The 15101-nt window shown below is 42.2% G+C and overlaps 1 protein-coding gene across 2 annotated transcripts in view; it reads left to right on the top strand.

The window, feature by feature from the left end:
• The window catches only part of agfg1b (ArfGAP with FG repeats 1b), a 46856-nt gene extending 33226 nt beyond the window's left edge, over window positions 1-13630 (top strand). The window contains exons 5-12 of one of the 2 annotated variants that reach the window (XM_084327181.1): window positions 6214-6370; window positions 6971-7072; window positions 7271-7415; window positions 7849-7907; window positions 8384-8476; window positions 9006-9164; window positions 10610-10704; window positions 12263-13630. In XM_084327181.1, the coding sequence (XP_084183307.1) occupies window positions 6214-6370; window positions 6971-7072; window positions 7271-7415; window positions 7849-7907; window positions 8384-8476; window positions 9006-9164; window positions 10610-10704; window positions 12263-12319 (867 nt within the window). In that variant the 3' untranslated portion in view covers window positions 12320-13630. The remainder of the gene's footprint in view (window positions 1-6213; window positions 6371-6970; window positions 7073-7270; window positions 7416-7848; window positions 7908-8383; window positions 8477-9005; window positions 9165-10609; window positions 10705-12262) is intronic. The other variant, XM_084327182.1, reaches the window with a different exon arrangement.
• Window positions 13631-15101: the final 1471 nt, after the last annotated feature.

Genomic DNA, 15101 nt, shown 5'->3' with positions numbered 1-15101 from the left:
CCGCGTCATAGTTATCAAATAGTCTAGGGGATGCAAAAACATAATCTATTCTGGAGAATGTGTTGTGTCTTGCAGATCGACAAGAGTACTTTCGGGTCGTTGGGTTGAGTGATCGCCATAGGTCATTTACACCTGTATTCTTAGACCAATCCTTTAATGCATTAGATTAATTTTTCTGATCATTGGAAAAGGTGGGATAAGATTTATCCATCCCGGGATCCCAAATGGCATTAAAATCCACGCCAATTATAAATGAGTATTCAGGAAAGTTTAACATTGTTCTGGTAAGTGTAGCGTAGAAGTTAGCCTCGTAAAGATTTGGGGCATATGCCGCTACCAACGCTATTTTCCTGTTCCTGTATACAATTTTAGCTATGGTTATCCGACCATCTGTATCAGACCATACTTCCTGTAATTCAATATTCAACTTCCGTTTCGACTAAAAGGTGCGTTTCGCTTAGAAGAGCCACATCAACCTGTTTGTTTTTCATCAGTGTGAGCACGCTTTTGCGTTTGTTGTTTATTTATTCCCCCAGTATTCCAAATCATTATATTCAAACTAGCCATAATCTATACATGTTGTTGTGTACTTGTTAGTAATGCGTCTGGAGTACGAATTCACAATGGATATATATCCAATTATTGAGGTCCCGTTGAGAGCCGAGCTTAAAAACATACATATATACAAATAATCCCCTAAACCCCCCTCCCTCAAAGAGCCGTACAAGGTACCTGTGTTCCTTTGACACCCCCTTCGCGTACAACTCCACCCTCCCTTACACCACCGGTTAGCCCAGAATGAGCCATTTATCCTTAACTTTCCTATGCCAATTGCCATAGGATCTAAAACTTTAATTCTAATTTAATAGAATGTCACTCGTGGCCTAGCCACTCTCCCGTTAATGTAATAAAATAAAATGAAAAATATGCCTCAATTAGTATACTCATTTGAACCTTCTACTAACATGTATAGGTTGGAACATTTCAGAAAACAGAGAAAAAGAAAGAAAGATGTTTAGAACTAAATTATAGAAATCCCTAAAATTAGGGAACAATTGCTTACATTTTAAAATAACTTTGCCAAGCTTACACCTCTAGATGAAAATGAGGTTTTTAAATCCTTGTATGCAGTTCGTCCCCCGACAAGGGTGGGCATTAATCCGTTATGAAGGTTTATTGATCTTCCATATCTGGTTCATGTGCAGGTCACATACCGATGTTATTGTTCCCGGGCCTTCATTGTAAAAGTCCAGTCAGTGTATTCCAGAAAGTTAGCCACCGATCATGACTTGTGTAAAACTGATGTTATGTTCCAGGGTATTCTTCCTGCCATAGAGTTATGTCATTCCAGTGTATTCCAGTATATTCCAATATGACACAGAGCGTTCGAAAAAATCCAGAATGTTCCAAAATGTCGACATCAGATCATGACCTGCACAAAACCATAAATCTATAAATATAGTGTCTAGCGTTTCGTATTAAACTATTTGTACCTCAATGTTGTCAAAAAGCTTGTTTGATGCCGTTTTTGATTATCCAACATAGATTAAAAAAAAAAAGATGAATAAACTTGTCATCCACGATGTATTTCCTTCATGTATTCTTCGGCCACTTCAGGCGAACGGAGCCCGAACCTTTTTCCATTTCTCTGACCCTAGAATTTCAGCTAACACTGACGGGAACGAGTCGTCTGTGCATTTGACTGATTCATCCAATCCCACTATACGGATATTAAATCTACGGGAGTAACGTTCGAATTCGAGCAACCTATCTGTTGTTTTCTCGTTGTTGTCAAGTATCTTCTGCAAAAGCTCCTTGTCACCCTCTTGCATCTCCACCGCTAGTTCCGCGATTTCGACATGAAGAGCCTTGTTGCCCTCATCGAATTTCAGTGTATATTCGCTCACGGTATTTTCAACTGCAATAATGCGCTCGGTTTGTGCTGCAGCCGCTGCTTTAAATTCTTTGAATTTAGCTTCGATGGATAACTTGAAAGCGTTAGCATTAGTGTCAGCCCTATCAGCAATATTACCAGCCTTGGCGTCAGCATTATCAACCTTGTCGGTTAAGATCTTTACCTTGTCGGTCAAGTTCTTTATCAGATTAGTCAGAGACTCGAAATCGGGTGATGTATTCTCCATGTCTGTCTCGGGTGAGGTTGCAGGAGCGGTGGAAGCGATGGTATTGTCCGTTGTTTTATTCTCGATCTCGACTGCCCTATCCTTCACGGAGCTAGTCACTTACAGGTTATTTCTTTGATGTCATGTTGATTCTTTCTGTTGATATAGTTAGTAGAAGGTCTTAGCTAATATATACGTTGAGGTTTAAACACATTAGTGTTGTAAAAAGTGGGTTTTGAAGCTAAATTAACATGAACGGGAGCGGAGCTCGTGACCAACGTGACCGCTACATGCCGTTGTCAAACCGGAAGACTCATATATATAATATATATATATATCTTTTTTTTTTTTTTTTATCTCCAAGCTTCGAATCTCTGCCCCGAAGCTTTGACGGCCAAAAAAAGCTTCGAAGGTCAGCCCTAGACGACAGATCAGGCTTTGAGATGAGGATATAAGTAACATGAAACGGTAATAGATAACTAGAGTAGCAGTAGTAGTAGGAAGAGAGTTATCTTGGATCTACTACTCAATTGTTGGAACACCCCGTAGGCCTACCCCTACAGGCCTACACCTATAATGAAAATTCAAGTCCTTTTTTCCCTTTTTAATTTGAGTAGGGATGGATATTGGATGTATACTATGGATGGATGGATAGGTTTACCAGTCCAGGATCAGTAAGATTTAAGATTTGTTTATTAAGGACAATGCAAATTAATGAACATCATTTACATGTGTATGCATAACATCCGGTCCTGAGAGCGGCTGAGAGGAAGTATAGAAAATCACGCCTCACTGCTGACATCGACACATATCACAACCTCTTGTTAACATTCTACAAAACCATTACTAATGCCAAAGCTTCTTTCTTTCACCATAGGATCGAGGCCTCTGCCAAGAATCTTCGCAAACTGCATGCTACCATGTCCTCCCTCCTCACTCCCCCCCCCCACCCCCTCCTCCCTCATCTTTTTCTGCCGAAGACTTTGCGATCTTCTTTGAGGAAAAAGTGGAGAACATCCGCAGCTCCTTCTCCCAACCCCCACCCATTCCAAACGCTGAATCGAGAACCTCATCCTTCACTCTGTCATCTTTCTCTCCCATTACAGAAGCCGAGACCCTGACACTGGTAACGTCGAACCGTCCGACTACATGCCAGCTGGACCAGCTACCCTCCCCACTCCTCCAGACCATAGCACCGGACATCCTCCCATTCCTAACTGCAACCATCAACTCCTCACTCAACTCGGGGGTGGTCCCCACCTCCCTAAAACAAGCCAGAGTCACGCCCCTCATAAAAAAACCAACCCTGAACCCCACCGTCATAGCCAACTATCGTCCTGTCTCTCTTCTCTCCTTTCTTTCTAAAACACTTGAACGTGCTGTATCCAACCAACTTACTGCTTATCTCTTACAGAATTACCTCCTAGACCCCAATCAGTCTGGCTTCCGGACTGGCCACTCCACAGAAACGGCCCTCATTGCGGTCACAGAGGCACTTCACTTAGCAAAAGCGAAAGGCCTCTCCTCTGTCCTGATTCTCCTAGATCTATCTGCAGCCTTCGACACAGTCAACCATCAGATCCTCCTCACGGCCCTCACAGGAATGGGAGTGGCTGGATCTGCGCTGACATGGCTGACATCATACCTCAACGACCGCTCCTACCAAGTGTCATGGAGAGGGACTCTGTCGGCCACCCGCCCCCTCCGGACGGGTGTCCCCCAGGGCTCGGTCCTAGGACCCCTTCTCTTCTCCCTCTACACTAAATCACTGGGTAACATTATCACGTCTCATGGCTTCTCATATCATTGTTATGCCGATGATACTCAACTCTTCCTCTCCTTCCCTCCCTCACATATCCACGTCTCTGAGCGGATCTCGGCCTGTCTGTCCGACATCTCCGCCTGGATGACGACCAACCACCTCAAACTGAACCTAAGCTAAACAGAATTGCTCCACCTGCCGGCCAAATCCTCCCCCCTGACCGACCTCTCCATCACAGTCGAGAATGCAGCTGTGACCGTGTCCCCGACCGCCAAGAACCTTGGTGTTGTCCTCGACGACCAGTTGAACTTCTCTGCTCACATCGCAGCGACAACCAGAACCTGCAGATTCCTCCTGAGCAACGTCAGAAGGATACGCCCCTTCCTGACAAAAGAAGCCACCCAACTCCTCGTCCAATCAACAGTCATCTCCCGCCTCGACTACTGCAACGCACTGCTAGCTGGCCTCCCGGCCACTGCCACCAAGCCTCTTCAACTCATTCAAAACGCAGCGGCCCGCCTGATATCAAACCTACCGAAGTCGGCCCATGTCACCCCACTTCTTAGGGACCTGCACTGGCTCCCCATTGCTGCACGTATCCGCTTCAAGGCCCTCGACCTAGCATACCGTGCAGCAAAGGGAACCGCTCCCGCCTACCTCCGGTCAATGGTCTCTAACTACACACCCTCAAGACCCCTACGCTCTGCATCTTCTGGCCGCCTCAGACCTACTCCTATCCAAGCTCCCGGAGGGTCATCAAAGAGAAGCCGCCTATTCTCAGTCCTTGCCCCACAATGGTGGAATGAACTACCCATCCCAGTTAGGACAGCCGAATCCCGTCCAATCTTTCGCCGTCGACTAAAGACTCACTTCTTCAACCATTATCTGAAATGATTAAAAAAAAAAAAATCTAACCCTGACTAACCTTACTGTCATGCACTTGTCCTAATAAACTAACCTACACTGTAACACGCAACACTTGATGAACATTGTTACTCAGCTGATAGAGTTGTACCCTTCTTGCTGTCTTGTCGTACAGAACTTGTAAGTCGCTTTGGATAAAAGCATCAGCTAAATGACTAAATGTAAATGTAAATAACATCACAGCATGATAAGGACGTAAATATGCCGGGAATAGCACAGGGCTAATTTCCACCCGTAGTCCTAACATCTATACTGGTACTCACTCTTTTGTTTTTGTTCTTGTATGGGTGATGGGTTAAAAGAAAGTGTCAAGATTAAAAAGATATGTATGTACAGTTGTTTGTATGAATGTACATGTATGTATGGATATGTGTAACTATGTGTGTGTGTGTGTGTGTGTGTGTACGACCAAGGTACCCATGTACATGTCAAAATACTTCCCAAAGGTCAGTGAATACCACGACCACAACACCAGAGGGAGCTCCACAAATCATGTTAAACCCAGATTCGGCTCAAACAATGGACTAAACACGTTTCGCAATTATGCCACATCAATGTGGAACGCCCTACCCACAGCTGTAAAGGAATGTGAATCACTACCCACTTTGAAAACCACTCTCAAAGAACACCTACGAGAGACTGAAACTGGCCCCTGTAAATGTACAATAAATGTCCTTTAAACCCAATAATACACGAGACCCTCTTCTTGGGACCAAGTAAGGTTTCGTTGATAATCCAATGTACAGTTACCCCCCCCACCCCGCCTAACCAACCCCCCCTCCACCCCACCTACCAACCTCCTACCTACCAACCTCTAATGTACAGTTTCTTCATCAAATGTATATACTCTCTTTTTTTAGACTCTTCTTGTATCAAAAACAGTACTGTATTTGTAAATCTGGTATGTCATAAATGTATAGATGTAGCAGTACTGTCTATCTCTATGTCATGTATGTCATATATGTTATGATGAATTGGAAATGTGTTACCCCGATGTAAACAAGACGAAAGTCTTTCTCTGGGCTGCATCCCCTTAACAATTGTGTGTATTGAGCTGTACTGTATTGTACCCATTCTGCAATCTGTTAATACAATTTTCAATCAATCAACATATACTACACCTAAATGTAGTCGAGTGACTTCATTGACACAATAAAGTATTAAAAAAAGGAGGCCTGACTAGCTTCAAATGATGGCGAAGATGCGTTTACTACTACTGTTGTTGAATAATTTCCATAAAAATAAACACACGCAACAACAACACAGATGTGGTTCTGCTTGTTCTGTTGATGTCCACCTCCAATGTTCATGGGAGTTACTGTGGGAGACGACTTTGACTTTGTAAGTTCAGCTGAACTCAAGTCTGTCATCCTTCACCCACGTTCTGGTTTCCGCTCTCCCTCCCAGTCTCCAGGTTTAGGCCGTTCCCAGGCTCACGCCATCAGTCAAGAGAAAAGGTTTGACCTCCTGTCCGAACTGGGAGGGGACATCTTTGCCGCTCCACCCTCACAAGCTGCCAGCTCTGCCAACTTTGCCAACTTTGCACATTTCCCCAGCCAATCAGGTAATCTCTTTGCTCAACGAGGTTGTCGGCCCTACTGAATGTGTCACATCTCGGCAGAGTCATTAACTGATATCCATTAAAGGGGAATGCCATCTATTTTAAGAATTTGCACACAATTGTTTTTTTGACTAAAGTAAAGACGGAAAGACTTTTATTACAGTCAATATGTCTGGGGGCAACAGTGGCTCGGGAGGTAGAGCAGTCGTCTGGTAATCCGGAGGTTCCCAGTTTGATTCCCGGGCAGCGTGTCAAAGTGTCCTTGAGCAAGACACTTAACCCCTAAATGCTCCCAATGAGCAGGTAGGCACCTTGCATGGTTGCCTCCGCTGTCGGTGTGTGGATAAAATGTGAGGATCAAATTGTAAAGCGCTTTGGATAAAAATGGTATATAAATGCACCATTTACCATTTCTATGTGTGCCTATGCACCACACGTGGATGGTTTTCCCCTTTTTAAGACGAGATATGAGGAAGTTGCACAGAATAGATGAAGATCACCATGTGTTGAATCACGTCATATTAACGTCATGCCACGTCTGACATCTTGATTTCCTCATACCTCATGTTGCCAGTGTTTTTGTTTCCTTGTCTGTGGCCACAGCAACTCAGGGTAATTCAAACGCCAACTTTGCCAACTTTGAGCCGTTTGGCAACTCTGGAATCCCATCCCATCTGGGCACGTCACCCCCCATGAAGTCATCAGGTATCCCTCTCCTCCACCCCCGCTCTGCAGAACCCCTCCTCCATATCCTCTCATTCATGGCTTAAGGCTCACACACGCTTTTTGCACTCAGTTTGACTTGTAATTGTTGTAATGTACTTGATTGTGCTGTCATTTATTTGTTTACTTGTGTGTGTGTATTTATTTTTATTTTTATACATGATCTATTTCTCTCCTCAGGGCGAGGTATTCCAATCCCATCCATGTCCAGTGTCGTTCCGGCTCAGTGCCAATTTGGAAGTTCTGCAGAGGACCGCTATGCTGCCCTGGCTGAGCTGGACAATGAGCTCAGCTCTTCTGCCCCTACAGGGAGCAGCGTGCAAGGGTGAGACAGACACAGACACCGTGACATTTGTTTCTTCTCTTTTGTGTAATAAACACCCACTCATGTCTAATGACGTGCAACATGTAAACAATGACATTCATTTTAGACTCGCAATTTTTTTATTATTATTATTGATTCAAAAAAAGATTTTGGGGGAGCAATACTTGTATTGCACACCTTTCTAAAAAGCCTTGAGAATGTATTATTAAAAAATATATATATACAGTATATATATATCGATTCAAATAAAATCCCGAAATCGTAACGAATTGCTCCCATGGGCTTCATAGATCAACAAGAAACATCACAATAGATCCAGAACAAAAACCACTATAAAATCCAAATAATAATAATAATAATTACTCTACATAAAAACTTTATCTATAGCACCTTTTTAAATTTCATTCATATAGGTTTTTTGTTTGTTTTCTAGGAATATGTTTGGACCTGTGCTTGGATCCTCTCCAGCTCAGACTCAGCCAGTCTTCGGAGGTGGGTGTTACCCTGCAATGTGCATACAAACCATGCACCACTGGTGATACTAGTATTGGATATCTGGTCAATACCAGGCTCATCATTATTGGATAATTTCTCCCAATAATAAAAATCTGATACTAAAGGTTGACGTGTAACATGTCCAAAATCAACGAGAATTTATTCGATTTTCTACTTTTCTTGCATTTTAGATGTCATTTATTTTGCCCTGTGAACTAGAATTGTCTTAAATCTATACAGTGTAGTAAAAGTAATTGACCTACCTCAACCCCCCCCCCCCCCTTTTTTCTTCCCCTCTTGATCCTCCAATCACACCGTAAGTTTGTCCGCGGAAAGCAATGGTTGTGATTGGAGGATCAAGAAAAGAGGGCGGGTTTGAGATGGGTCAATTAATTGGCAATCGGTGCATCACTAATGCGTACATCTGGTAGTTTTGAAAAGCTTCCTGTGACATACCTGTGTCTTGACCACAGCCATCCCATGCACAAATCCCTTCGTCGCTGCCGGCGTCGCCCCGGAGATGGCCACCAATCCTTTCCAGACCAATGGCAGAGCTCCCACAGCAGGTGTGTGTTGCACTTGTGCGTGCGTGCGCCCCCGTGCATGTAGTGTTTATGGACACATAGCTCAGTGTATACATACATAGACCCTTTGTTTTAATTTGATGTTAACCTGTAGTACGGACTCCTCAAGTGTCGTCATTTTGGAGAAGTTTACCACCCGTTCACCAGTGATTGTGTGCTTTATACTGAGAAGTAACGCTTTACAGGAGCATTACTTGTTTTGCAAACTAGCCTATTTTTAAGAGCCACATTGCTGACACTAAATGAGAGTATGTTGTCATTTCATTACACCTTTATCAGAGAGCGAAATAGATATTAGAATACCCCATTCATGGTAAAGAGTGTGTGAACCACAGACAAAAGTTGAATAACCCATTAATTTCCCATGCCGAAGAAATGGGCTGAAAAATTACGACACACATGAGAGATCTATTGGCATGTAAAGTAAGCAACTTAACAAGGTAAGTTTGCGTTTGTGTCTCAAACTTACTCCCCCTCTCCTCTGGTTTGTATGTGTGTGTTTGTGTCGTAGCCTCGTTTGGTACTGGCTCTATGAGCATGCCTGCTGGCTTTGGGAATGCGTCCTCCTTCTGCCTCCCGACCAGTTTCAGTGGGACCTTCCAGCAGCCCTTCCCCGGACATACTCCCGTCCCCTACGCCCAGCCTGGGGCCTACCACCCTCAGCCCAATGGTTAGTGCCCTCCCCCTGTCCCTTGTCCCCTACCCCCAGCCTGGGGCCTACCACCCTGATTCCCTCTTCCCCCTTCCCCTTCTATCCACACAGTACCTGTCGGTGAAAGGTCAGAATGATGGTCACCAAAATGAAATGCCAGATAATCTTGAGCAGCTGTATTGGACGTTTTCAAATACATTTTTCAAATACAATACGTTGTCTTTGCCACGGTGCATAAATTTTTTTACATTTTATTGGCAGCTACTGTGTGACAATTAGGGATGCGTTCAGGGTACAAAGCCTTGGAACGATTGTGGACCAAAATGTAATTAACACATTTGAAATTTGTCTTTTTCCTCTGCTCACACCTGAATGCACTCTGATACCCTGAGTGTTTGCCTGTTGGGTAATGATTCATTTCACAGCCTTAGTCTGGTTTCTATGGTGAGCTTCTGTTTATCTTCTAAAACGGTCTTGTAAATTGGATGACTGTAAAATAGTGTTTACATTTAACTTGTCTCGTGTATCTACTATCCAGACCTCTTTCCACACTACGTTAGCACTGTATCAGCACCGGAGAGAGGTCTGGGCGAACCTATTATCATTCTGCTATAGGGGGGGAAAAGACTCTGTTCTGTTTGTATTTCTTTAAAACAACCATAATCATCCTGGCTAGGGCTAAAGGCCGAGATATGCTTTGCATATCGAAGTTTTGCGCTTTGGAGCTAGACCGACATACTTCCACGTCAATTCAACACGTGGGCTGCAGTACACCGCCGAACCACTAGGTGGCTGTGCTGCGTTGAGTTCTACAAATGGCTATTATTTCCGGACCTCCTCGGCCAGTCATTCTTCGATTTGGTAGTTAATCGCAGTCGATAATGGACCGCTCCGACCAAGCTCCTGAGATGATAAATGGTAAATCCGGAAGTATGTGAGGCCTGGCCCAGGCACGGCAGTTACATTGTCTGAGTATAAATTAGGCATAAGCCCAAAATGCAGTGACGGTGCCCTTGCAAAATAGTGTCGCAGATAGTGGAGCAGAATTCCAGTCCAATCTACTAATTGTCTCAAATAAATAACATTTTAAATAACATAATAAATATAAATACAGAACATAATGGACATAATTGGGAGGTAACCTTTTCAGCCTGCTGTAATGCAGTAGTTCTCAACCTGGTTTACGACCCCTATAAACAGAGGGACGCCTGTTCGCGGCCCCCCTTCTCTACATATTTAATCATGGAAAATAACAAAATAATAATTTTCTTCATGTTATATATAATATTTATGTTATATGTTATATATAATATTTGAAGTCTAAATATTCATTGATTTACAAAAAAAAGCATCTTTGCCTATTATACACATAAAGTATTTTAAGTCCTCTCGTGAACCCCTTTGGGGCTCCCAACACCCAGGTTGACAACCACTGCTCTAATGCCTTGTTTTGTTTGCCTCAGGTCCTGTGTACCCCGTCTATGGGCAGAATACGCCCTCCATGACTCCCTTTGGGCAGCCGATGGCTGGCCCTGGCATGTCTAGTAACCCCTTTATGGTGAGCATGTTTCCTCTCTTTTCAAAGACTGGAAGATGAGAGCTGAATGAAGGTCTATTGAAGAATTGGCTAAAGACAGTGTTTCCTGAACTTCCTGAAGACAATGTAGTCAATACTTTTGTGAAGGATGTGAATCACTTTTCTCCCTTGGGAACTGTGGGTCCCTCCGTGTGGACGATGCCAGTTCCTGTTCCCCCACTGAGATCCCTGCTTGGGTGTTGATTGATGATGCGAAGGCTGTGACACATCATTTACATCTAGCTTGAAAATCGATTCAGCCTTTTCAGTTTTCTCTTTAAAGGTCCACTCCACTCAAAAACATGTTTTTTTTCTATACAGACGATAGACTACAGACTATAGAGACAGATATTTATCACTAGAGCGCCCTTTTCACATTCTTCTCTCTACTACCTTAAAATCCTAGCCGGCTGTGTGACGCAAATAATCCTGCGAACCTATCGGGACCCAGCTGGCCACACTGTCATCTAGGAAATGCTAACTGCTAACTTGAAATTGGCATTATAAGTTGATACATCTAGACAGTGATCTATGCACGAAAACAAACAAAAAATGTAAACGAATCTCTTAGTTATAATAAGCTTGTGTAGATAAGAAGTGTTGTGTTTGGGTGAAACTAATATTTGACAAATTGTTTAGTTGGAAAAATCCTTCATACTAATAAACGGGTCAACATTTAAAGGGGACATATTTTTGTCCTTTTCAACAAGTTAATATAGGTCTTTGAGGTCCTGTAAACATTAGTATTAAGTATTAATTATATAGTATTACAAATTTTTGCTCAGATTATGCATTCTTAGCAGCCTCTATACCCCTCTGTTTCAGTCCTGTCCTCAACGACCTTTCCGTGCCTGTAATCAGATGGATGCTTTTATCGTTCAGGCTAATGATCATAGCAGCGGTGCATGAGCCTGTACCATCAAACGAAATTCAGATCGAACTGTCAGACCAGACCTTACTCAAATGACAAATATGACAAAGATCCTTTTGTGGAATATTCAAATGAGCCAAACAGTAAGCTGTAGGAATTCAGATTGAGTCAGTTTTGTATACAAATATAGAACATAGTTTAATATCTGCTTCCACAGAGATCAGTTTATAATCAGAGACAAACATGTGTAACACAAAGCGTCTGACCAGAAAGTGGCCAATATTCCACAACAATCCAGTAATAGCATATCAAAGTTACTGTTAAAAATGTGTCAAATATATTTTAGGTTCAACTTTAGGTAGAAATGAGAAGATTTACAAGCGAGCTGCCATTTTGGACACACAAGATCTCTTCACACGCACGTCATTAAGTATGGCCCTTGTGGCCGCAATTCTGAATGGCTTGTTTCAAGGGGGAGGGTTCTTGTCACAGCTGAACAGAAAAGGCAAAATTCACGTATTTCACATTTTCTCAGTGTTGGGACAACCTGTCATTCTGTAAAAACAATGCAATACACAGGAACATTTTCACAATAGGACCCCTTTTAAAGACAATGGTAGTCACGCTTAGCATTTCTGTCAACTCATTTCTCCCTCTGTCCAACTACAGGCCGGAGCCCCAGCAGGACCCTTCCCAACCGGAGGCTCCACCAACCCCTTCCTGTAGTGCACCGCCCAGTCCTCACCACTGAGGGGCAGCATGCAGCGCATATTCAACGCACCTGTTCCGTCACATAACCAGTGACGATACATTTCAAAAAGGAAAGAAAAAGAAACAATTTTTTTTTCTTTTTTTAAGTTTACACTACAAAAGAGGACTATGGGGACTGTTCTGGAAGAAAAGATATAATGATATCCATTGGACTAAACTACACTATACAGTACATTTATATGCATTTTATTTTTTGTTTATGTTTATGACTGTAAGCTCTTTGTGCATATCATTTGTAATCACGATTAAGTACATGTTATGTATAACAAATACTAAGTTAACATGAGTGGGTATACACACTCGTGCACACACACACACAAACGTACACACGTTGTGAAACAGCCACTACAATGTATCTACATAGTAAGTAAGGGTATACAGTTTACGGTAAATTACAGGGTCTCCATCCAAGTCAATGATCTGTGTGGATTTGAGCATCAGTAATCATGCAGATATTGCATCTGATAAAGGGATTTGTTTTTGTTTTTATTGTTGTAGCATATTTGCTACCATATTGACATTGAGGTGCAAACACATTCTTGATACTTAAACTATCCAGAGTGCTATCCCAAAGTGTCAACAGTTGCCCTTGACCCCGAATCGACCCTGTATAGCCCTACATCCTTCAAAGTAACATAGATCCAAAACGACTGGATGGGTGAATCACGCGCGACCCATTGGGAGAGTTTAAAGATTAGAGTTTCTGTGATTTGAAACAAGGACCTTCTTGACTTACCCACATACAATTGTGTTGGAATGATCATGTAATATAGTGGTAGAGTCCACAAGGTCTTTATTGCCGGACCATGTTGAATGAGGACCTTGTCGACTCAACCACTAAATGACACGCTTATTCCAACGTAATTGTGTGTGTGGTTGAATCTACATGGTCCTCATTCGAAATGATGGAAAAATCGTACACATTGCGTCTTTAATTGCAGCTGTTCGATGTACAGTCTCGCAACTAATACCTGTCCAGTTATTTTCAGATCTGCACAAGTTGGAAAGGATGAGGGGCCATGGGTTGATTTGAGACTTGGGGGCGACTCACTGAATAATGTGACCAGCTGAGACCTCAGACTTCAGGTAGCTAGCAGGTAGCGGGACAGGCAGATGCCTTACTACAGCACAAAGAGTGTCGGGGTGGGGGGGTTTGGATAACCATTTTCTTCCTCTGTAACTCTACCTACCTGGTCCCAAAAACATTGGTTGAATCTCGACTACCTTTCGATGTTTCCTTGTGACCCCCCCCCCCCCCCCCCCGCCTCTTTTAAAGGACTGACGGAAGATGGACGAGGTGCTGAGTTTCCGATTACTTCCATAAATCTTATGAGAGAGTGTGAAAAAGAGTAAATGTGATACTGTTGAGAATCTGTCTTTAGAGTTCTGGATGTAACCTTAGCTCTCTTAAGCAAATCGGTTACCAAGGGAAGTCTAGGCATTCCAACTGGTTGTGGTTGACCCATTGCCAAGATGATGGCGAATTACACAAGTTTACCAGACCCTGCCTATAATCGCAAAAAAAAAAAAAAAATCTTTTAAATAGAAATGTTTTTAGAACTATACAAAAACTGTCTCCTTTCTCTCCTTGCCTCATTTAAGGTCCTTGGAGGAGGAAGGTTAAAGTAACTATTGATTGATTTCAAATGAGGCATGGAAAGACTCAAGAGATTTAATTAGCAATAGAGGTTGTTAGTAAATATCAGGAAGTGGATCCAGATTCAGGCTCGGTTAAAGTTATATATATATATATATATAATTTGTTTTGACATAGACATACTTTCAAAAAAATCTTTTAAAGATGTTTGCTTGAAATGCAAACCATTTTAATCCCAATGTGGTTGTACGTATCTGGCACGCTGTTATTTGAAATTATGAGAATTTTGTGCTGCCATTCCAAACGTTAAAATGTACGTAGTCTAATCTGAATGTATTCAAAATCATTCAAAATCACACTGCAATGTACAACCTTCATGATTTTAATTATAGCCTGCTAGATATATGAACCACCTTGGAATTTGAAAGGTTTACGTTTCAATCTATTTGAAAATACATCTGTGACTGCTTCTGGGTCCATTTCGTGATAATCATTAACGGTCTCTATTTTCTCCTTGCTGGGCCAGTGCCTAATTGACCTTTATCATGCCCCGCCCACTTTTAGTGATCCTTCGAGGGAAGCTACAGTTGTGATTGGAAGATCAAGAAAAGAGGGCGGGTTTGAGATAGAGGTTCGTTCTGGAGAACAGGGTCTCACTTGTGCCACCAATGACTAACAATGAATTTGATAATGTGTTACTCGTCTATACAAGAGTAGGTAAGTCAATGTGTACATATATAAATATATGTATAAATATATTAAAGATTTTTAACTACAGCACTTGGTTTGGGGTATTTTATTCACGTGTGTGAAGTGACGTTTTTAATTTAGCCTTTGCAATCCGTGATCTTCATTAACGTTACATGTTTAACACATTACTTTAGCTTTACATTTTTCAATGGATGTAATTCCAACTTGAAAAATATATATTTATAAAAATATTTTCAGATAAGATATTTTATAATATTTCCAGATTCTCTCCCAATGGGATCAATAAAGGAATATCTTATCTTAAAATATTTTTTTATCTACTTTTTCTCTTCCTTTTTCTGTATATTTCTCTCATCCCAATTTAGTCATTATGCCAATTCCCCTGTCCCCTTCTGGGTCGTTGTGTGCATTTGCCCCCCACTTGCTGGT

Source organism: Notolepis coatsorum (genome assembly GCF_963971535.1).
Source record: "Notolepis coatsorum genome assembly, chromosome: 13".
Taxonomy (NCBI): domain Eukaryota; kingdom Metazoa; phylum Chordata; class Actinopteri; order Aulopiformes; family Paralepididae; genus Notolepis; species Notolepis coatsorum.
The sequence above is the reverse complement of the archived record's forward strand: the minus strand, read 5'-3'. Positions and strand labels throughout refer to the sequence as shown.